This window comes from Pezoporus flaviventris, unplaced genomic scaffold, assembly GCF_033815535.1.
Source record: "Pezoporus flaviventris isolate CSIRO_AGI_PZ_B2104156 unplaced genomic scaffold, CSIRO_AGI_Pfla_v1 ptg000005l, whole genome shotgun sequence".
NCBI classification, from domain to species: domain Eukaryota; kingdom Metazoa; phylum Chordata; class Aves; order Psittaciformes; family Psittacidae; genus Pezoporus; species Pezoporus flaviventris.
Genome location: NW_026892553.1, coordinates 2413299 through 2436311, shown reverse-complemented (window position 1 = coordinate 2436311; position 23013 = coordinate 2413299). Strand labels below are relative to the sequence as shown.

At 54.4% G+C, this 23013-nt stretch overlaps 3 protein-coding genes across 6 annotated transcripts; 1 reads left to right on the top strand and 2 right to left on the bottom strand.

The window, feature by feature from the left end:
* The first annotated feature begins 1469 nt into the window (after positions 1 to 1469).
* P2RY4 (pyrimidinergic receptor P2Y4) lies at positions 1470 to 7151 on the top strand. 3 transcript variants are annotated; one of them, XM_061445645.1, is made up of 3 exons: positions 3275 to 3767; positions 3801 to 4155; positions 5451 to 7151. In XM_061445645.1, exon 3 carries the CDS (start codon positions 5467 to 5469, stop codon positions 6589 to 6591), a length of 1125 nt encoding a protein of 374 aa, XP_061301629.1. In that variant the 5' UTR covers positions 3275 to 3767; positions 3801 to 4155; positions 5451 to 5466; the 3' UTR covers positions 6592 to 7151. The 3 variants fall into 3 exon arrangements, with proteins under 3 accessions (XP_061301628.1, XP_061301630.1, XP_061301629.1); XM_061445644.1 differs by lacking the exons at positions 3275 to 3767; positions 3801 to 4155 and adding an exon at positions 1470 to 1606; XM_061445646.1 differs by lacking the exons at positions 3275 to 3767; positions 3801 to 4155 and adding an exon at positions 3039 to 3189.
* Positions 7152 to 7671: 520 nt separating this feature from the next.
* LOC133265289 (diacylglycerol O-acyltransferase 2-like) lies at positions 7672 to 12973 on the bottom strand. 2 transcript variants are annotated; one of them, XM_061445648.1, is made up of 9 exons: positions 12237 to 12972; positions 11804 to 12004; positions 10503 to 10631; positions 10322 to 10429; positions 9998 to 10068; positions 9681 to 9885; positions 9119 to 9293; positions 8839 to 9041; positions 7672 to 8681 (listed from the first exon to the last, which is right to left on the bottom strand). In XM_061445648.1, the coding sequence occupies exons 4-9, from the start codon at positions 10413 to 10415 to the stop codon at positions 8527 to 8529; spliced, it is 903 nt and encodes a 300-aa protein (XP_061301632.1). In that variant the 5' UTR covers positions 10416 to 10429; positions 10503 to 10631; positions 11804 to 12004; positions 12237 to 12972; the 3' UTR covers positions 7672 to 8526. The 2 variants fall into 2 exon arrangements, with proteins under 2 accessions (XP_061301632.1, XP_061301631.1); XM_061445647.1 differs by lacking the exon at positions 11804 to 12004 and having other exon boundaries at positions 12237 to 12973.
* A 3491-nt stretch (positions 12974 to 16464) lies between these two features.
* Positions 16465 to 22257, bottom strand: IGBP1 (immunoglobulin binding protein 1). The gene is given in 7 exon segments (XM_061445642.1): positions 16465 to 16910; positions 17172 to 17275; positions 18266 to 18351; positions 19245 to 19440; positions 21499 to 21807; positions 21938 to 22191; positions 22194 to 22257. Coding segments are annotated over 7 exon segments (1128 nt in total). The 5' UTR covers positions 22230 to 22257; the 3' UTR covers positions 16465 to 16767.
* Positions 22258 to 23013: the final 756 nt, after the last annotated feature.

Genomic DNA, 23013 nt, shown 5'->3' with positions numbered 1-23013 from the left:
CAGGAAACACCCAGGCCATGCCCCCAACATGATTGGCCTCACCAGCAAAGTGACTCAGCTGGGAACATCAGGAAACTCCTACAGACGCTTTCCGTGTCTCACTGCCTGTTTCCATCCTTCCACCCCAAAGCGATGGAAGGACCATGCTGAGCCCCACCAGCAAGGAGGGATGGGGACATGGCAGATGTTGAGGCCATTTGGGAAGTAGGGACCACTTTGGACCTTAAGGCTCAGCCTTTTCAGGCAGCCTGCAAGGGCTGACCAGCCCAGCTCCGTACACCATTGTGCCTTTGGCCTCATCCCTCCTCCCCAGGCTCAGCGATGGTTGGGCAGCATTCCCAGATGACTTCTTCTGCAGCAGCTGCTCGTAAGGCTGCTGCACCGTTTCCTTATGAGATGCCCCTTGCTATTCTCATCCAGAATAAAGTCTCAGGGATGCTGGGGTGCGTGTGTGCAACGCCTCATTCTGCACAGGCAAAGGGAGAGCACCAGAACATTGCCCCCTGCCTTCCACTGTTTACTCAGGGACCCTGCAGACCCCAGCCCTCTGGGCTGCCCTCAGTGGCACCGTTCCCTTTGGAACGCACCGATCTACCTGCTCATCCCAGCACGCCCAGGGTCCCCCGGGCTCTCCCTCTGTGTCCAGGCATCCCCGGTCTGCCCCTGCACCACCCCTCACACCTCTGCTCCTCCCCAAACCACCCCGCTCTTGGCCATGGTCCCCAGCATGTCGGGGTGCACCCGTTCACGGCCGGCGTGCCCGTTCATCCCAATACCAACACTTCTGAACAGCACACACCTTTAACCCGCCTGCATGCTGGCAGAGGAGTTAAATCCCCCGACCAGGCAGTGCTCTGCAGGCAGTGGGGGCACACGGCCCCCCCAAAACACAGGGACACCCCAGCCCAACAGGGCTCCGGCTGCTGCGGCGCCCAAGGTGGCCCTGGTTTTGGGGACACTATGCCCAGACTGGCCTCAAGGTGGCAGTGGCCACCTTTGTCCCTACTGTTGCCCCTCAGGGCTGGGATGCCACCAGGGCAGCACCTTGGGATGCGGGCACTGCGGGACATGCGTGGACCCGGTGGGGCAGGGGGGGCTGCCGTGGGGTGGGCAAGGGGCCATGGTCCCCCACTGGCAGGGGGATGCGGTCCCTACGGATGAGGGGCTATGGCCCTCATGGCTGAGCGACTTTGGTCCTCATGTGCGAGGGGCGCTGGTCCCCATGGCCAAGGGTCCTTGCCTCCCACAGGGCTGCGGCCCCATGGGTGAGACCCACACGCCCCACGGTTTGGGGGCTGCTGCAGGGGCTGCAGATGGCCCAAGGCCTGCGAGGGCAATGGGCGGGATGGGAGCGGAGCGGGGCTGAGCCCTGCGGGCAGCCCCTGGGGCGGGCAGGGACACGGGCAGGGATCGCTGCGGGCTCCTGCCCCTCCTCTGCCCGCCTCCAGCCCTGCCTCTCCCGGGCACTTTGCTCCCAGCGGTGGGAGCGCAGGAGCGGGCACAGGCGCGGCAGGGCACGGCGGGGGCCGCCCGCAGCCCCTCCAGCATGGACCCCGGCCCCGCGGCGGGGCCCCGCTGCTGAGAGCCGCCCCAGGCAGGTCCGCAGGTGAGCCGGGGCACCCAGGCTGGGCAGGGAGCAGCAGCGGGACGGCCGCACCACAGCCATGTAAATGCAGTTGGGCACTGGGGGGACGCTGGGAGGGGCGGCTTTGGCCCTGCAAGGGATGGAGGTGGGAACCCAGGGTGGGTGGGTGTGGGTCAGCCAGATCTCCCCATCCCTCCAACATCCCCAGATCCCTCCGTGCATCTTCCTCCTTCACGCGCCACTGCCTTCCTCCATCACCGAGGGCCGCTATGTGGCCACCTCCGCTCCTTCATCTCTCTCCTCTTCCTCAAATTGCTGTTTCCCTGCAGGGCAAAGCCGCCCTTGGGCTGCTGTGGCTTAGCCAGATGCTCTGTGCTCCTGCCCTTCCTTGGGGAGGCAGAGGGTCAAGGAACGGCCCACCCAAGGGTGAAAGGAAACCCTCACCTGCCACCCAGCTGAGAAAGGGGTCACCTCAGAGCAGGGGATGTGGTGGGCAGAGACAAGCACCCGACCCCACTGGTGTCCTTGGGGAGGAGGCACCGGCACCTAGGCAGCGCAGGCGGGTCGTGCTTTGGCTGCTCTTGCAGTCAAAGGGAAGGATTGAAAAGAAATGAGGTCACGCTCCCCTTGTGCCGGGGCTTTGGCTGCACCAACCCCGTGGCGATTAGGGACAAGGGTCCTGCTGCAGGATGTTTTGCACAATTTCCCCTTGTTTTGCAATTTCCGAGCGCTTGGGTGAGAAGCAAAGCCCTGTTCTTCCCGTGCTCCAGCGGCAGCCGGTCCCAGGCTCACCCAGCCACGAGTCCCCCAGCGGCTGCTCCCTCCCCTCCAAAATCTACTCTCTCGTCCCTCTCCAAAGCTCCTGCTCGCTACACCACGATCCCCGACCCCTATCCGGTCCTGCCGCGGGCAGGACTTTGGCTCCAGGGCAGAGTCTGCCACCAGCGCTGCCCCACTCATTCATTTCATTGGTGCCTTTCTAACATCCCAGAAATCCACAGCGCAGGAATTGTTGGCCAGCTGCAGGGGCACCGGGGCTGGGGGCAGCCGCTGGCTCCCACTGGGGCCAAAGGACGGGTTCAGGCTGGGCATGGCCGTGGGGCCAGGAACCAGGGCACAGCTCCTGTTCGTGCGGCAAAGGGCCAAGGGCAGCATGTGCCCCCCAACCTACGGCCCCATGCCAGCTCCTGCTCTTTTCCAACAGTGGGTGGCCACGCAGGGGGTTTGCAGGACTGTTCATTGCTTCCCAGGGCACTGCAGTGGCCAGCCTCACATCTGTCTTCCCAGGAGGTTGTGCTTGCCATGGGGAAGGGATTTCCCAGCCTCACAGCCCTCCGACATGCATGGAACGGGCAGGGTGGGAGCTGGCATCACATCCCCAGCTCCATGTCCTTTCCCTGCAGCACCTCCCATCTCCCACTCTGGCAGTGACTGCTTGGCTCCTCCAAGATGTCACCTCCTTGAAAAGCCCACTCTGGAGAGGCCGTGGCCAGGGAGGGCCTTGCTGGGGACATCAGCAAGGAACAGGAATGGGCCTGGTGGTGACGTGTCCTTGGGTGCACTGATGCAAGAAAGAAAACCCCTGCAGGTACATTTTTATGCTGGTAAGATTCCACCCCAGGTTGTTCTTACACAGCTGGAGTTTGTTTTCGGGGGGGGTTGGAACTAGGTGATCTTAAGGTCCTTTCCAACCCTAACCATTCTATGATGCGAATCAGCAAGTTAAACCATGGATTGTGATCACGACTAAGATGAGGAAGCAGCAAATCTGTTGTGATAAAGCTTGTCAAATGTCATCTTCTTTTGCATTTTTATTTTTCGGTGGTTATCCTCAAAGGAAGCTTACTTGGGAATGGTGAAACCATGCTGCTGAGCACTGATGATGCTTGGGCTTTATCTGCTGCCAGAAGCTGTGTAGATGCACTCTCCTCGAAGCAGCCTGACACCACAGAGCTGCCCAGGCTTTCTCCTTATGCATTTCTCACACCAGATCTATTTGTTGCCTTCTTCATACCTTAGCTGTTTGTTGACCTATGTCATGGGCATTGACTTTGGACACTGAACCCTGCAGCGCCTTCGGTCTGGTCCTGCTCAAGGCTTCGTGCTCACTTGCACTTAGAAAAGGCAAATAAATCCCCTGGCGCATCATTTCTTCAGCAGCACCACAGCTTGCAGAGGCGCAGTCGCTGGGCTGGGACCAGCACAGCACCCCAAGGGCCACTGCTGGCACTAGTGGTCAGAGGCGTGGGGTTTGCTACCAGCTCTTTTTCCCTCCTGGCTCTGGGAAAACAGAGGGAGTTCTTCCCACTGTTAATGTTTGATCAGGACCTGCCTGTTGCTCTCTGAACTCATCCCTGTAATAAAGGAGGCGGCTGCCTGCACCAGCCGCAGCAGGAAGGAAGCTGCAGGGTGTTTGATGTGAGCCTGAAGCTGTGGCTCAGCCCACTCCTCAAACAGAGTACACAGAGGTGCGTGTGGCACAGAGGGGCTGGCCCTGCAGCCTCCTGCTTGCCCATCTGCCTCCTGACTGATTTATGATCATCTCTGTAAACCCAGGGATGTCTCTGCAGGTGAGGCTGTGCAGGGACATGGATCACACCTCAGCTGACCCCATGGGTACGCCCTATGGGATGTTCTTGCCAACGGCGCTTGCCATGAGAAGCCATCCATCTGCACATCTCCATGGGAAAGGCAAAGGGCAAACAGGAGGGGGGTTATGAGGGAGCCAAAGGATCAAGGAGGCTGAGAGGATGCATCCTGATGCCCATCACCTCCTGGGTGAGCTCTGGACCAACAGCAACTGGAGACACCCCAGCGCTCCCTCTGTCAGATATGGTTTGGGTACACCCTCGCCTCTGCCGGCAGCGTGGCAGATGCTCCTGCTCCCAGGTTACTCATCTAGGTATCCACCCTTGGCCAGCAGAAGTGGCTGATCCAGAGCTGCTTTGCCAGGGATAGTGAGAGGTGTGGAGCAGCCAATGCGCAGGCAGCCTTCACCGGTCCTTTGCTGGACACCATGATGGTGGCATAAGCTCCTTCTTCCTTCAGGCAGAGGGGGCTCTGAACTCCAGACATCCTGAGACGCGAACGCGACCCTTTGCCAGCTCACCCTCCTGCCTCAGCGCTGGGGCCCAATTTGCCAGGAGGATGAAGATCCTAACACTGAGCAAAAGGAAACCTCCTGCCTGCCCTATGAACTTGCACTGTCTTGAGCTGGGACTTGGCTCCGGCGCAGCTCCTCTCTGCAGGGTTTACATCATCCCTCTCCTACGGAGAATACCCGGCAGCTGGAGGCCCCTCACCGTCCAGGGACACTCACTCCCAAAGGCTCCTTTAACAGCCCCCTGAGGATTTCTCCGGGCCATAATATTCCCCCAGACAAGCCTTTCTTCTCCTCCTGCCTTTCTTCTGTCGAGGAGCCCTCTGGGACGAGCAGCATTGTCAGGATGGTGCCAATTAGGCTGAGCCGGCTTCCAAGAGGCTGTGCTGGCACCGGCCAGGGGCTGCTGTTGCTTATAAAGGTCTCATTGTTCGCCGCGCCGTGGGGCTGCTGCCCTGCGGGGCCGGCGTGGTCCTCTGTCTCAGGCACGCTTCCCGGCTCCACGCGGCGCTGGTGTCACTGCGCGCCGCTCAAAGGGATGATTAATGGGTGTCATTGCAGGGGCTGCGAAGGGGAGGATTTGTCAAGTCCCCCTCAGCTCCCCGCGAGGCCCAAACGCACAAGCTGAGAAAAACCAGAGAGCCATCAAAGTGGCCGAAGCTCTGGAGGGGGGGAAAATCTGGCATCTTTGGCTCCCTTCCGCGCTTTGTGCCTGACAATGGTCGGGATCGACGACTAATGCGCTTTTATTAACTGCTCCCCTAGATCTGGCTCGGAGAACATGGCCACTTCAGTGCGGACGTTCCCGGTTGCCCTGTGGACACCGACGCCAGCTCCCTGGCTAGGAGGAAACACCACCGCAGCGGCAGAGGCGAAGTGCGTCTTCAATGAGGAGTTCAAGTTCATCCTGCTGCCCATCTCCTACGGCATCGTCTTTGTGGTGGGGCTGCCCCTCAACTCCTGGGCCCTGTGGATCTTCATGTCCAGGATGAGGCCCTGGAATGCCACCACCACCTACATGTTCAACCTGGCTGTCTCTGACACACTCTATGTCCTATCCCTCCCCACCCTGGTCTACTATTATGCTGACCGCAACAACTGGCCCTTTGGGCAGTGGCTCTGCAAGATGGTGCGCTTCCTGTTCTATGCTAACCTCTACAGCAGCATCCTCCTCCTGACGTGCATCAGTGTTCACCGCTACGTGGGCATCTGCCACCCCATCCGCTCCCTGAACTGGGCGAAGACCAAGTGTGCCCGCATCATTTGTGTGGGTGCCTGGCTTGTCGTCACCATCTGCCTCATCCCCAACCTCATCTTTGTCACCACCAGCTCCAAGGGCAACACCACTCTGTGCCATGACACCACCAAGCCCGAGGAGTTTGACCATTATGTGCACTACAGCTCCTCCGTCATGGCCCTCCTCTTCGGGGTCCCCTTCCTAGTGATCGTCCTGTGCTACTGCCTGATGGCCAAGAGTCTCGGCAAGTCCAGCTTCTCCAGCCCCAGCCCCCGAATGCCCTCCTACAAGAAGCGCTCCATCAAGATGATCATCATCGTGCTCACTGTCTTTGCCATCTGCTTTGTGCCCTTCCACATCACCCGGACCATTTACTACACCTCCCGCTACTTCCAAGCCAGCTGTCAGACCCTCAACATCATCAACTTCACCTACAAGATCACTCGGCCCCTGGCCAGCATCAACAGCTGCCTTGACCCCATCTTGTACTTCATGGCTGGGGACAAGTACAGGGGGCAGCTGCGCCGGGGGCCAGCCCATCGCCTCCGGACCGTGCCCACCTGTGACCTGGCCCTCGTGTCCCCCTCCATGGAGAGCATCCTGGGTGGCAGCCACACTCCCAGTGACACCTACGGGACTGGGACAGCACGGAGCAGAGGCGGGTGCTGAGGGGCCAAAGGGAATTGTAGTAACCTCATCCCTGGTCTCCACAGGTTGCAGCCCCCCGGGGCTCCATGCGGGCATCCTGGCAACCCCAGGTCCCCAAACCTGCCCTGCCCGGCCTCTGTGGGGGCAGACACTGCAGGGCTGAGGGCCGGTGGCCATGGGCCTTGTCCCAGCCCTGCCCTAGAACGCCATAGGAAGAGGGTGCTTGTGCCAGGCGGGGCATGACCACCTTTGGGGGACCAATGAGAATGGGAAAAATGCTGAGAAATCCATTTTGGTGAGGCAGCCGGTATCTCATCCAGGGGTGCTCCTGGGATGTGGGGCACCAAAGAGAAGGGACACTGGTCCCTTCCTGGGCATGCACAGCCCTTCCAACCTGCTCAATAGGAATGTGGGGGGACCAGACCGAACCTGGGGATGAAGCGAACACTGGGCCCCCTGAGTACCTGGTGGAGGTTGTCAGAGATGCCCCTGTCACACTGCTGGCTTTGGGAGAGGTAGGGAGGGATGCAGCATGGGGTACTTGCTGCCCATCACCCCTCAATAAAGCCCCTTCCCTTTTCTCTATGCTGTTTCTTCCTATAAGAGGAGGGAGAGGGACTTAACCCTTACCCCCCTTACCCTATAAAGTGTCTGAAAGCGAAGGAAAGCCACCACCAGTCATCCAGAGAGAGGAGTCAGAGCAGTGACACCTGTGGTGACGAGAGTCCTCGGGAATCTGCCTTCATGGATGTTTGCTTTCCAAATGTTTACTCAGCCCTTTTGTTTGACCAAGTGCCTACGCAGACAGCAGACCAGAGATGGCTATCAGTACTGTTGACTCACACACCATCCGGGATGGGATGGGGTGTCCCTGTCACAGGGAGCCCAGGAGGGACTGTCTCCCATTGCCCCCCATGAGTCCTGCCTGCACTTGCCTAAGGAAGGGATGCTAATAGCACTATTGGGGCATCCCCCCCGCCCCCATGGCACTGGCCACACACAGCTACATCCCACCAAGAGCTGCCCAGGTCACCTGGGGGGGGGAAAGGATGCCATGTCCCAACCCCATTCCCATCCCACCAGACAGTGACACACAGAGAACCCCTCACTCACTGCTGAAGTGGAAGCAGAGAAGGCAGCTTCCCTCCTAAGCCCAGTTAGCACCATACAAGCAGCTGTGGCAACTCACCTCCCATTATACCTGATGCCGCCCAGGTGGACCCTGGGAACTGCTTGGTTACACCTGAGCCATGCAAGTGTCCCCATTAAGCACGGCCCCAGCCCTGGAGATGGAACTGCCAGCGAGGGGACACGGGTGGCAGATTCACCCGCATGGGAAGTGCAGGGTACAGCTGCAGCACTGCTGATCCTGACCCCACCACACACATAGGAACAGCTGCAGGGTTGGAATTCTGTATTGGGTACAGAGGTGGTGGAAAAGGCTCATCCGGGGCCAGAGCAGCACCCACTGCTCGCCCAGGGCCACATGGTACCAGCTGAGGCCACTTGTCCCCAGGTCCTGGAGTGCCCCTCCTCTTCCCCAGGGGGGATATCTCCCCAGCCTGGTCCCACTCACCATTGGGATGCTATCCCAAAGAGCCCATCCTGTCCCCTCCTCACATGACACCTCTTCCCTCAGCTCACGGTGTCCTGGTTATCTTGAGGGAACCATGCCCAGCACTGGCCCCCAGCCTTTCTCCATCGCCCCCCCCATCAGCCCCACATCCTCAGGGAACACCCACAGCCCCTCCAAACCCCTTTCAAAGAGGACTATTCCCCAAGTTCCCCTTCCCTTTGCTTCTTCCTCTCCTGCTTCCTGCTCAGTTTTTTTGGCCAGAGTGGGGACCGTCCCCTGTGCATCCCCCATGTGTCCCCCATGCCGGGATGGCTGAAATCCCCACCCACAAGAGCACTGCCCTTGTGAGCCAGGATCTGGCCGCCGGCGCCAAGCCGTGCTCAGAGGATGTGCAGCTCATCCGTCTCCAACAGGCCATACTTGGTCTTGTTCTCGTTGAAGAGCTTGAGCAGGGAGCGGATATACATCTCGTGGTACATGTCCACCACCTCACTGCTCGGGTCCTCGATCTTGGGCACTGTCACTGGCTCCCCCACTGCGGGGAGAGGAGGAAGGTCAGGTTGGCCTGGCTTATTGTGGATACAAGCCTTTGTGCAAGACATTGCCTTCCAACACCACCCATTGCCGGGTGTCCTCCTCCACTGCCCCTCCACTTTTCGGATATCCCCTCCTCCCAGGCAAAAGATGCTCACCTACGGTGGTGATGGGTTTGGCATAGGGAAGGAAACCCCGGGACTGGATGGAGGTGAGGCCCCGACCGTAAAAGACACAGGGAGCGAAGCCCATCATCTTTTGGAAGCGCTGCTGGATGCTCCTCATCCAGCTTCCCTCCTCAAAGACCACCTGGCGAAAGAGGTCATTCTCCCCGAAGGAGAAGGAAGGGACGAGGTGGGCCCTGTGGAGGGAACATGGTGGGTGGTAATGGGATGCCAGGACCCCCAGACTCCCACAGCGGCGGTGCCCGTGACCCACCCGTGCTGCAGGGCCAAGCGGACGAAGCCCTTACGGTTCTTCAGGGTGAGCGTGGTGATGCCGGGACGGCAGGAGAGTGACTCGGCCGCGCCGCCGATGACGATGGCCACTGCGTTGCCGGTGCCGTTCTTGGACAGCAGGTACCCGATGGCGCGGCGTGTCACTGGACACAGCCCTGCAGCAGAATGGACCACTGGTGCTGTGGGACTGCCAGCCCCTGCAGCGCTCGGGGACCCTCTGAGGGACCCCGCAAGGGACCCTGCCTTGTGGGACCATGCAAGGGACAGAGCAAGAGCTCCCCCTGCTGCGGCAGGGTTCCTGGAGCGGTTGGGTCTGCAGGAGCAGGCAGGGAGCAGGCAGAGCACAGAGGCCATCAGAGCCGGGCTTCCCACAGATGGAACTCCCCAGAGCTCCCTGCCCATGGATGCTGCACCACCTGGGTTCTGCCTGGCAGCAGCAGAGTTGAGCAGGAGCGGGGCAGGCAGTGGCTGCATCCCTCAAGCCAGCACAACCAGCCATGCCTGCAGGGCAGCCCATGAGGTAAGCAACCACGGAGCCTCACCCCCACTCATCAGGTACTCCCTGAAGATGGGCAATCGAAAGTTGCCCGCCAGGGTGGTGAGGAAGGGCCGGATGCCCGGGAACATCTCCTCAAAGCCCGTGGAGCCCGTGATGAAGTTGCAGAAGGCACCAACACAGAGGATGCCGTGAGGGTGGGAGCCAATGATGTAGTTGTGGCTGGGGGACAGGTCGTGTGTCTTCACCAGCTGTGGGGATAAAAGCGATTGCAGGGACATAACAGCGGCATGTTCTTATAGCTGGTACCACCACCACCTGCATGAACACCCCATCCTGGCACCCTGGCTCCCTGCACTGTACCTTCACAGGGAAATAATCCCGAAAGTGCCTCCACACGGTCCATCGACGCAGGCATGGCAGCCTCCTGCCACCTGCAAACCAGGGAGGGACCACAGGAGACGATGCCCACCCCAGTAGGCAGCAGGATCCATGGGAAACACTACCCACAGACCCACTGCATCCCTCTTCCCACCATGGGGATGATGATGGGGCAGAGGAAGGAAGGAGCAGGTGGAATGTGGTGCTCTACAATTGCCATGCTGGGATGGACCCAGGGAAAGAGGAGACCCCATGCCCCATCCTGCTGCAAAGCAGGAGGAAAAGGGGACCTGTGCCCATCCCCACCTTTCTCCGGTGTGTCCCAGTCAAAGATGATCCAGGCCAGGTAGAGAGCAGAGATGGGCCAGAAGCTGGTGAACACAAGGTAAATGAGGAGCATCAGGCTGACGATCCCTGTAGGAGCAGGAGGGGGTGAGTGCGTGCATTCCTGCCTCATGGGACCCCCTGCAGTCCCCTACTCACTGACCCAGCAGCAGGAAGCTGAGCACCCACTGAAGGACAGAGAGAAGCTGGAGCCAGGAGTGGATATCCCGCTGTGAGGGCCAGGGTGCTGCAAGTAGGGTGCGCAGGGTGGCCTGGATACTGGCGCGGCTGCCTGTGAAGGGACACGGCACCCAGCCCAGAGCAGCACAGGCTGGACCAAAGATGCTCCACTGGGCTGGCAGGGCGTGAATCCAGGGGCACCTGTGGGTGCTGGGGCTTTGGGGTGCAGCAGTGAGGTGGGAGGTAGGATGGAAAGGATGAAGCAGTTGGGTGAGGAGGGATGGGATGGAGGATGCTCATCCTGAGAACTCTGGACCATGCCGGCTGCTCTCGGAACAGCCTTGAGCCGAGCAGGGGCCAGGCTGGGCACCCCTGGGCCCAGACATGTCCGTGAGCTTGGGTGCAGCACTGGAGCAGAGTGCAGTGGCACATCCCACACCGTGCCCAGCTCTCCAAAGGCCAGGACCTTTCCCGTGTTCAGGCTCCCAGATGATTCGTGTCTTTCCCAGCTGGTGCAGCTGGGAGGCACGGGGCAGTGTCCAACCCCAGCAAGTGCCAAGGACTGCGGCCGGGCACCGAGCAGGGTGGCCGAGGCTGGCTGTCCCCAAGCCGTCCCCATGGAGCCTTGCCTGCAGCAAGGGACAGTCCGGCAGCCGCAGCAGCTCCACTCCCCCCACCGCCCCCTTCCCTCCAACCGACCTTGGTGAACCATTAACTGCCCCAGGCCAGGAGCCAGGATCCAAACTCCATGCACGGCCCCATCCCTCCTCCCCAAAACCTGCCCGAGGCGCCTGTTCTGCCCACACACCGCTCCTGGCCAAAGGTCCACTGTGCCTGAGACCACCCGGCACAGCCGCTGCTGCGAGTGCGAGCGAGCTACCTCTTGTGCCACAAGAGCCTTGTTTTCTTGGGAAAACAACCCAAAACCAGCATGTTGGCTGAGACAGGAGCAGACCTGTCCCCATGGCTCCACAAGCTGGAGACCCTTAGGTATCCTGTGGGACCCCCATCTCAGAGGAGAACCACCAAATCCTGGGGTTCAGTGGCTGGTTCCACTCATTCTGGCTCAATCCAAGTCATGAATGGGACAACCAAAATAAACCCCAGAGGCATCACCAGTATTAAAGAGTTGTTTCCTCTCTCCCCCGAGTGGTCCCTCCTGCCCATCCCTGCTCACCCTCCAGAAGCCCTGCTGCCCTCACAGCCCTGCCTATGTCAAGTTTCCAAAGCCCTATTTGTTTTCCAGGGAAGATGCAAAGCTCTGCCGAGAAAACTCATGCCTACCAAAGCGTTGCTTTTCTTAGTTCCTTTTTCCAGCTCCCCTCCAAGCTCTCCATGAATGACCAGACCACAGAGAGAAAACGGAGAAGTCCCATGGGCTCTGCTGCCGGCCCCATCTGCAGTGAGAGGAGCCTCTTCAAACCCAGAAAGTTGGACTCTACAGTCCAGGCCAGCAAGGAAAGACGAAGAGGAATTTGCAGCACTCTGGAGCACGTTGCAGAGTAACATTACTGAATGCATTGTCAGAAATTAATTCCTATTGAGCAACTGTATGTTTTCCTCTGGTGCTGCAAACCCCAAATCGCTCCAAACATCTCCCTTTCCCCTAAGCCTAAAGCAGACAGACAATACTGACAACAAACGGCAATTGCCTGACCAGCTCCTCGCATCTCCAGAGCATCAGAAACCATTCAAACACATTTTGGAAATATCTTACCACTAAGATTTTGAGAACAGGCTGCAATAATTGTTTTCATGGTGGCAGGGAGTTCTGCGCCAGCCCCTGGATCTGCAGGTTAAAAGGTGAGTTTGGAAATGCTGGAGGGCGACTGTGTATCCAGTGGCTTTAACCAGCTGATCCAAGGTAAACCGTCCACTGTGGAGGGGAGCAGACCCGCTCTGGCCCTGGCTTGCAGAGCAAGAAGAAGAGCTGGTGGTCCTTGGGAGGACGAGGAGTCACGCTGAGCGGTGAGGTGCTGCCGTGGCGAAGGTCACCCACTGCTCTTCAGAAAGGCACTGCTGCCGGCACCAGCGGCAGCTCCGTGGGAGCTGCCTTCCCCTGGTAATGGTACCGTCCGTGTGTTGGGTATTTCACAAACCCTGTTATGCTCTAAACGTCATCCCAAAGCTCCCCCTCTGTGGTATGGGAAGGCAGCCTGCCTGACAGGCCTTGACCATCAGCCCCAGCATTGTCCCCTCCTCTTCCACCCCTAAGAGGGGCACTGGAGTCAGCCAGCCCAGCCTGCTAGCCCAGCCAAAGTGGAGAGGAGTGGGGGACAAAAAAAAGAGAAGAAAATGAAACAAGAACAGCACAAAAGCAGCACCGAGATGGGGCTTCAGGCCAACGGCCAAAGGAAAGGCGAAAATCAGCAGGAACTAGTTCACTGGAGCTACTTCTCAGGATCTACCTCTCCAGAAGTACTCACGAGGAAAAGCCAGCCACCATCAAAAGTAGGAAAGGAATAAGTGCACGCCTAGGACTGAGTGTGTTGTTAAAGTCTAAACCATGTTTCACGGGAGAGGTTTGGAACCCACAAAAACTCATCATCTGCTCTTGTAAGGGCTGAGTGTCTGGAAAATAGGGTGCAACGGCATTCACTGCAAGCTACAGCTTCACAGGGGCAGGTTAGTTAAGAGCTGAGATTGCCATGTATAAAACATCCAAGCTCTCCTGAAGCCTAGCTGGTCCCTCAGGTGTGCCTGAGTCATGCTAATAGGAAGGAAAACCCCTAATTCCCTCGGAATCTCACTCCCTGGACACAAGAGAGTGCTCTGCTGATGAACCTGACTGCACCAAATCACAGTAAATGCCCTGTGTCCTGCTCCAGGTAACACTGCCACACATGCAAGTAGCAGTGATGATTTCTCTGGGGTTTTATCCCAACATCTGTAAGACATTTAGAATAACTGCAGCCTCGGCTGCTAGTCCCATGCTGGGCAACTCCAGGTCTTCCAGCCACGATTCCTCACTTTCTTACCCAGTGACGTGCCTGCCGCACACCAGGTCAGTGCCATGTAGGGCAGAACGCTCATGTTCTCCCTTCTCACTCAGTTCAGGATTAGTGCCAGCAGCTATTTAAACCAGTTTCAGAGGAATCCAGAAAAGGTTTGCACCCCTTCAGGGTTATTTTCCAAGCACGCTCACCACCAGTGCAGTACTTCATTTTTGAATATGGCACTGTTGGCCCCAGTAGGGCTCCCTGTATATCGCACTGTATGCATTATAGCCATGCAGCCCCCATGTTACTTTTGTTATGAGCAAAAGGACAAGCATTTCTATTAAGGCATTTCTACAACATGTAGTATCAGCATTTCAAGACATTGCCCTTAAAATACCTGATTTACTTCACATAAAAATATCCCCAACGCTTCAGTCTGCATGCTCAGGAACAGCAGAATTTGCCTGTGCAAAGCTCATGGAGGACCCAGCTGTGCACGCAGACCTGCCTGCCAAGGTGAACACATCCAACATTGACCATCTTGTATTCCCAACACCCCTGGTTGCTAGCAACCAGCTTTTCAATTTTGCTCTGGAAGAGCCTGGGATAAAGAGTGAGGGATTTTAACAACAGAACTAGGCAGCACAAGAGATTTTATTTTTCTTATTAAATATTTATATATAAATATTATTTTGATGAGGTGAGCAGCTCCAGAGAGGACCCTTCAACACCAGAGTGACAGGAAACACCACGTGCAGGAGCCTCAGTTCTGAGCAGCAAGAGCCACCCAGGGAGCCTCAAGCCCTTGCCTGGCCTTGTCCAGATGCCAGCAGCTCCACTGAGGCGAGCAGCCCGAGTGGGAAAAAACCCAGGCCAGGAGCTCAGTGAGCGGGGCGTGACATGGCAGTGTTGCCTACCAGGGGCTCAGATCAGGGATGTTACTGAGAGGCTGCCTGGTCTAGTAAGTCCTGTTGACTCTTACCCACTACTCCAGATCCATGTGGGTGCCAGTGATATTGACAGCAGTAGCCTGGGAATCATTAAGAAGGACTACAGAGCCCTGGGAAAGGTGGTTAGGGGCTCTGGAGCTCAGACAGTTTTTCCACTGATCCTCCAGGTCAAAGGGGAGGACCTTGAAAAGGCCAGGCAGATTTGGTGGTTAATAAATGGTTAGAAGAATGGTACCATAGTCAGGGGTTTGGTTACTTGAACATGAGACTTGAGTTGGGAGGCCAGGTCTACTGAAGGCTGGTGGCGCTCAGAAAAACTGCTTTGGTAATAGAGACTTGCCAGGCTGGTCAAGGCAGCTTTAAACTAGATGTGTTGGTCAGGGGGGGCATCATTCCATCCCAACACTCCCAAATCAATTGCCAGCACCTTTAATAAATGCTTGAATCGATGCAGAGCTATTTCAGCCACTCCAGCTAACGAGTCAGCTTCATTTGGAGCTCAGCTCAGATGCCTCTATACAAACACCTGTAGTATGGGCAACAAGGGGAATAAAGAGATGTGTGTACGGCTACAGGGATATGATATCATTGGCATCACAGAAACATAGTGGGATGGCTCCTATGATTGGAATGTTGGAGTGGAAGGTTATAGGCTCTGTAGGAAAGACAGATCCAGCCGACAGGGAGTGGGAGTAGCTATTTATGTCAGCCATAGGCTGGAGAGTATGGAACTCTCTCTGGGGACAGGTGATAAGTCAACGCAGTTGGTGGGTCAGGGCCAAAGGGAGAACAGCAATGGGGGACATTACTGTGGGGATCTGTTACAGACCACCTGATCAAGAGGATGAAGCACTCTATAGACAGATAGGAGCAGCCTCACAGGCCCTTGTCCTCCTGGGAGACTTCAACCATCCTGACATCTGTTGGAGGCATGGTACGGCCTGGCACAAGCAATCCAGGAAATTCCCTGATTGTGTGGAAGACAACTTCCTCTTGCAAGTGACAGAGGAGCCAACAAGGAGACATGCTATGCCTGACCTCATGCTCACCAACAGGGAGGGGCTGGTTGTAAATGTGATGCTCCAGGACAGCCTTGGCTGTAGTGATCATGAGACGGTTGAGTTCGAGATTGTCAGGACAATGAGAAGGGCATGCAGCAAGCTCACTGCCCTGGACTTCAAGAGAGCAGACTCTGGCCTCTTCGGGTACCTGCTTAGTAAAGTTCCATGGGATATAGCCCTAGAAGGCAGGGGGGCCCAAGACTGCAGGCTGATATCCAAGGATCACCTCCTCCAAGCTCAGGAGCTCTGCATCCCGACTAGAAAGAAATGCAGCAGGAGGGCCAGGAGGCCTCCATGGATGAATACGGAGCTGCTGAGGAAACTTAGAGGGGAAAAAAGAATCTCATAAAAGGTGTACGCAAGGACAGGTGGCTTGGGAAGAATAGAGATGCTGTCCAGGAAGCTAGGGACCAGGTCAGGAAAGCCAAGAACCAGTTAGAATTATACCTGGCAAGGGATGTGAAAGTTAACAGGGAGGGCTTCTGTAGGCATGTAGCAAACAAAAGACTGACCAGGGATAATGTGAGCCCTCTCTGGAAGCTATCAGAGCTGGCTGCCCTGGATTTGGAGAAGGCTGAGGTTCTCAATGACTTCTTTGCTTCAGTCTCCACTGGCAAATGCTCTGACCACACTGCCCAAGTCTTGGAAGGCAGATGGAGGGACTGTGAGAATGAAGACCTTAGGCCCGCTTTAGGAAAGGATCAGGTTCGAGATCATTTTAAGAACCTGAACGTGCACAACTGGAAAAAGGGAAATATAACTCCCATTTTCAAGAAGGGCAAAATGGAAGACCCAGGGAACTACACCCCAGTCAGTGTCACCTCTGCCTGGCAAAATCTTGGTTTAGTGTGACATGGTTTAGTGTGTGGTGTCCCTGCTCATGGCAGGGGGGTTGAAACTAGATGATCTTAAGGTCCTTTCCAACCCTAACCCCTATGATTCTATGATATAGAGGGAAAAGAAAATGAATACATCCACCCACAATACAAAGAACCGTTTCCAAATTCATGTACTTTTCTTGCAAGGACTTCCTCTGACTGGGAGAACAGAGGCAGTCTGACCCCTCGGAAAGAGCTCCACCTGACAGGAGCTCTGTGGCGTCACTGTACATAATCAGTGCACTCAGTCCAACATTTAATGTAAACCAAAACAAGCGGTCATGTTTACTCATCCAATTCCCTGCCTCCCAGGGAAGCCATGGATACCTCTGCATATGTACAGTGTCTTTACTCCTGTACTGCCAGGACACTGGCTATTCTTACAGATTTCCAGGACATGCTCCCTCTGCAGCAAGGGCATCAGCCCATGTTATGCCGGTTGCCATAGCCTCTTGGGTGTGTATCTTTCCAGTCATCCATGTTCCGAGCTTTCTGAAGAGCTTCCTCATCATCCTCCTCCTCTTTTTTCTCCTGCTGCTTCTGCAACTCTTCATCAGTTAGATCTGCTGAAGACAAGAACATGAGTGAGGGGCAGTAGGACAGTGGAAGATCCACAGTCAGGCTCTCAAAAGCTGGTCTGGACAAAAAGCAGGAATTGCCAAATGAGCAGTCCAGTAATCCAGTTATTCTCACAGCCTTATGAAGCCAGCTCTTACTCTTCCTCAGTCAGTGGGTGCTTTACACTCTGAACACATCCCCATTCACCCTCCCCCCAAGAGACATCCCAAGCTCTCCATTCCAATCTTTGCTTTGCCACTCCATACCTGGAGGTGTGCTCTGACCAGACACCACTCCTTGCCTTCTGCGCTGGTCGTACCAGTCATCCACAGTCATTACAGGCAGGCTGGGATAACCAGCACCAAACACTCTACAGGAAGAGATGGACAGTCAAAGGTGGCACTTGATATTGCTATGAACAAGCAGAAACATAGACAACCCTGCACAGAACTACTCTGTAATCCAATCTGTACTAACAATATAAGGCATATTATCAAAGAGGGCTTGAGAATATTTTTCTACAGCCTGGCTCTTCAGCAAGGCTTACCAGTAACCCAGCCATAACAGCATTTACAGAGTTCACCCTGCTAATTTAGAGAGGCAAGGATTGTTCTATTCACAAATCACCAGCCCAAAGGAGTCTGTACAGCATGCTAAGGAGGCCCCAAGAACTGAGTTAGGCACAGCTTGGCTAAACAGATTAATGGAAGGCTCAGGGCAAATGATGTCAAAAGCATGACAAGAAATCTGGTTTCTATCCCAACTTGTGCTTTAGCTGCCATATTCCTCACAAGAATCTCATGGTGTCACAAAATATTAAGATCTGGATAACCTGTAAGGCTAGGGAAAGACAGTTCAAAAACCATACTACCATGACTGATTATTCTCTGGTAGGCATCACATCTTCCCAGCCCCCCAGATCACTTATTTGAATTCACTGAAATATTCCAGAGTTTACATTAGATTAAGAGATCACATGTATTCTTCACTACTGGGCTCTTTATTTTAAGAGTGAAGAGTAATCCTCTTCTATCCCATAGAGGTTAGAGGGGCAGATAAACATTGCCTCTCCACAGCTTACCAACCAGCAAACACATGGCCTATAAATTAAGAGTAATTATCTGCTAAATACAACCTCCTCTGCCATCCCAATAGGAGGAAACAGTATCAGCCAAGACACTGCAGCATGCTGGTAACTTAAGAAATCAGAAAAAATTCAAGAAATCCATTAGATCTTCCCCTCACCCACTACCCAGATGCAAAGCCTGAAGGTAACAACTGGTTTTATGCATTTCAAAGAGTATCTGAGTCTTAACATGAGGACAGAGCACTGCCTCTAAATAATGAGAAACCAACATACTTATTCTGCACAGCATCCCGGGTGAGAATGAAGGGCTTCATTGGAGGCCTGACTTGCCGAGAAGTACCGTGTGGTGGTGCTGAAGACTGAAGATGTAAACAATAGTCACAAAATAATCCTGAAAATGAAAATCCCTTTCTCTGCTTCCCATCCCAAACAAGTCATTTGAGGTCTTGTAGAAGAGAAACGCCTCTGATGTCAGAGCAACATCCCAATATGGACAATTCACACCTTAATCCAGTTTAAATCTTGAGCTCCATCTGTGAGTTGCTACAAATCACTTCCTTTTGTGCCTTTGTTACACCAGCTCTGATCAAAACAGAAAGCTGACAGAGCTAAGCCAGATCAGTTCAGATCAAAGCATGAAATACAGCTTATTTTTCCCAGGGATCAAACACAATACATTCTGAAGCAAGCAGAGCTCATCATTCCCAACGATATCACCCAGGGCACTACAGAGTAGCAGAGGTCTGCAACACCAGTAATAAACTGCAAAAAACAGCTGTGCCAACAAGGCTGGACTATGGTCTATGTCAATACATTATGATTTTTCATTTCTAAACAGACATTTTAGATGAGTAACAAAGCCCAGGAACACTATCCTACACAGGAATTGCAGGTCTATGAGAAGCTTTCATCATTCAGAACAGGCATTTCTTTCTGTAACACCTGGACACCTTGTACATCAGAAGTATAGGTCTGAAAGAAATCACAAGGGTCCCTTAATTTACAAATGTAGTTACTTCTTTAGAGTTAAGGGTCTGGCAGAAGACAGCAAAGGGGAGAAAAGCCTTTGCACGCAGACTGATTCAGAGCTGATATTCAATGCTCTATCATTCCGCAAAATATGACTGTCTAGAACACGGGGCAGGAGTAGTCAGTGACCAATTAAAAAAATCAGACACTGCTCATTCAGAGTGAAACCAAATCCCTTCTGCTTGTGCTGTGAATGACCTGCAGCTCAAGAGAGATCTCATACCTGTTTTGCTGTACCTCTGCTCCTCAATATGACTATTTCTTGGTCAACACTTTCAATTTCCTCCAGGCTGGTGTTGATCCACTTCTGGGTTTGTAGGATATAAAACGCCCGTATCTGCTCCTCATCTGCTTGCCCACTGTCCACAGAACTTTTCATAGAGGCCAACCTGTTCTCCAGGTCCTTCTTCTGCTTATATCTGTCTCAAAGAGAAGAGAACTAAATCATTAAATTACCTTTCTAGAATCCAGCCCAGATACTGTGAGTTCTAAAAGAAACAATTTCCTATTTCTTGAAATTCAGTCAAATGTAGGCAGAGAACCAACTCCTGCCTCAATTCAACTCAAACTTGCCTACCCTGATTAAATGCTCTTCACAGAAGTGCCAGCTGCTGCTCAGCTCTCCTCAGGGTATGCAAGTCCCAGACATTCATAGATCTCCTCATGTCTTTGACTAATTTCTTGGTGTAAGGAGAACTCATTTAACAATTGAGTAAGACTCCTGTAGAAATAAAGCAGACTTACAGGAATGTACCCATTAAGAGGAAGAGGAGCACTGGCAGCACCAGATGATGCCAGCTGTCATTTACTGATGACCTCTAATGATGCATAAGCAGGAGGCACTGTGGGGATCCATCTCCCCACCTCATCTGATTGACAACAGAAAGGTTTTGACAAATGGAATCTACAGGAATCAGAAGAGTTTCAATCTGCTTAAGAAAGGCTTTGAAAACACACAGTTATATATCTACATGCATCACCAAAATACTTTGTTCCCATCTACGCCATCACTTCCAGCTGTCAACTCAAATTCAGACATTACATAGGGTATTTACTACTCTGTGTAAGAGGTTTAATATGATTTCATGTATTTAAAAGTAAAATTATATAAAAAAGGGGAGGTTGGGATGAATTACTGTTGTAATTTAAGTATCTCCTGTCTATAAAAAGCAGCTTTAACATACTTTTAATGTATGGGTGCTTCTGTCAATTTATTTTTTTTTTCCTCCTAAAAGTTGAACAAACCTGGAAAATTAAACCTCCCAGGTACAATTCTGCAAGCCTGGCAACATTTGTCTCCTAGAGAAAACAGTGAAGGAGCCAGCCAACAATGAGTTAATGACCTTATAAAAGCAATGTGATCGTTATATTGAGTTGCTTCTACATGACAGAAAGACTGAGCTTGTAAGGCAGATCAGAACACTCTTCTGTTTGTGTCTTGGGCGTTTTTGTGTGCGCAGGTACATAATACACTTCCAGGGTAAACCCTTCAGCTACACTGCTACCTGAAGAACGAAGAGTAACAAACAAGGGTTGGAAACCTACAGGAGCTGAAAGAAAAAGGAGCATACCAACGGCCTTCTAAAAATCAAACCCATTCACAACTGCTCCAGAAGGATGCTGAAAAATACATCTTAACTGGCCAGGCCCATCCTGCCACACAACAAACCGAAGGGATGATACAGGCCTATGTTTTTCATGCAGGCCATGTGTTTTACTGGAAACAAATAGAGCTGCAAGGTGTCTCACCCTGATCAAGTACCAACCTGCTTGTGACAGAACTCACAACGCAGGCACCTCCCATTTGCCTTCCAGTGGACGGAGTCATGGTACAGGCAACCACCAGCCCACAGCAAGAGGGGACTTCACAGGTAACCAAAGCCCAACCTGCAGCACTAACAAAGCTTGCCTGGAAGGAGATATTCAGCTCTGAAAAGGCTTTGCTGCGCTGATCCCAAAGGTCCTGACATGGTCTAGTACCCCAAACCCACCTCAGTTAGGTTAATATCTAGAATATAAATCATATCTTTGTATCCATGCAATTCAAACAGCTCTCCAGCCCAGCCTGGGCCTTTCAGTGCTACCACAATAAGCAACAACTTGTCAAAATCCCCAGCTAAAGCATAACAAAGAGACATCAACCACCTCTTTTTTAAGGACATAATAAGCCCTTTGGTAGGTAACTTCCAGCATGGGTGGCGTTATGCTCTTAGCAGCAATTAAAGCACCAGCCAGAAGAGCTTTCATGCAGTTCTTCAAAGACCAAAACCAAAGGTATAAATGCAGCTCCGCAGTCACTAAATAATATGTGGTGCATATCTTAAAAGGAGTGCTTCACAATCAAGTGTATTCCGGCATCAAGGAAGGCCCTTCTTTCCCGGCAGTCCTCGTCTGTACAACCACGCACTGCCCCAGGCTCTCCCCTTCTCTGAAATCGATTCCCAGAAGCCTTTAAACGCCACAAACCAAGAACCTACCTTTCAATTTTGGCTTGCCTGCTCGACGCCATGGCCACCAGCTTGTCCTGGACGGCAGCAGGGCTCCTGCGGGGCGGGCTCCTGTCAGCCTCCTCTGCCGGGGGGCTGGTGGCGGGGGGCAGGTGGAAGCTGCCCAGCCCGTAGCTCTTGCAGAGCTTGAGGAAGCTCCAGAAGTGGGCCCGGGCGCTCTCCAGGTGCTCCAGCCTCTTGCTCAGGTCCACCTGCTTCAGCGTCATGGCCCCCAGCAAGGCGGGCAGCAGCAGGTACTTCAGGTCGGCCGAGGCGATCTCCTCCAGATCCTCGTTCTCACTGCAAGGGCAGAGACCAACCTCACGATCCCCGCGCCCTCTCCACCTGGCCCTGGCCAAGCCCCGAACCGTGGCAGACCCTCGCCCCGCCTCACCGGGTGCCCCCAGGCTCATCCCTCCCCTCCGCTCACCTGAACAGCTCCAGCTGCGCCACCATGGCGTTCGCCCGCCGCAGGACGTCCAGCCCCTGCCGCACCTTATCTTGCACAGCCGGGCTCCCCGAGGACGGCGCGGTGTCGGTCTCCAGCTCTTCCCAGAGCTGCCAGCCCACCGCCAGCAGCTCCGCCAGCTTCTGCTCCTCCTCAGCACCCTCCGCCATGTTGGGCTGGGAACCGGCTGCCAACAAATCCCTTCCGGCTGTTACGAGCGACCCCGCCCCGCCCCGCCCGCCATCTTGTGAGGGCACAGCGGGGGTGTCGCCATCTTGGTGAGGGCACCGCGAGGGTGTCGCCATCTTGGTGAGGGTGTCGCCATCTTGGTGAGGGCACCGCGAGGGGGTCGCCATCTTGGCACCTGCGGCTCAGCTGCGCCGGGGGCTCCTCGAGTTTGAGCTGCTTGCTTAGCTCCTTCTTACACTACCTCCGACGTTTAAAAGCGAATAAGGCAGGCAAAGGTTAAAGCTGGGGATTTAGGATGAGATAAGCAAATAAAAAGAAACTGAGGGGAGGATTAGCTTAGACACTTGGAAGTTGTTCTTCCCTGTGAGGGTGCTGAGGCGCTGGCACAGGGTGCCCAGAGAAGCTGTGGCTGCCCCATCCCTGGCAGTGTTCAAGGCCAGGTTGGACACAGGGGCTTAGAGCAAGCTGCTCTAGTGGAAGGGGTCCCTGCCTTTGGCAGGGGTTGGAGCTGGAGGAGCTTTAAGGTCCCTTTCAACCCAGACAGTTCTGTGATTGTTTCTGTGATGTTGGTCCCTTAGAAACACAGGAATTTGACCTACATGTGAGAAATGTAATAGTGAGAAATGTAATTCAGGGCCTGCTGGAAGCACTCGGACTCCAAGAGTGAATCAGTTTACTCTCTTTTCTTCATCCCTACTGAGATAGGTCAATAAGAAGTCACTCATAAGAACTGGAAGAGCTGTGGGTTTAGACGCTCGCTCAGTGTGCCCTGAGTATGCCCCAGTGCTGTGAGTCTCCTGGAGGTACAGCAAGAGCTGACCCTCATCTATACTGCTCCTGCACACCAGGCAGGAGGTGAACAGCAACGC

Coding starts and splice junctions, on each gene's coding strand:
- P2RY4 (XM_061445644.1), top strand. CDS start 5,467: ATGGCCACTTCAGTGCGGACGTTCCCGGTTGCCCTGTGGACACCGACG.
- LOC133265289 (XM_061445647.1), bottom strand. CDS start 12,276: ATGAAAACAATTATTGCAGCCTGTTCTCAAAATCTTAGTG. Junction 10,632..12,236: donor CTGTTCTCAAAATCTTAGTG/GTAAGATATTTC, acceptor GTCCCTTCACAG/GCAGCCGCGCCAGTATCCAG. Junction 9,042..9,118: donor CGCTTGGCCCTGCAGCACGG/GTGGGTCACGGG, acceptor TTCCCTCCACAG/GGCCCACCTCGTCCCTTCCT.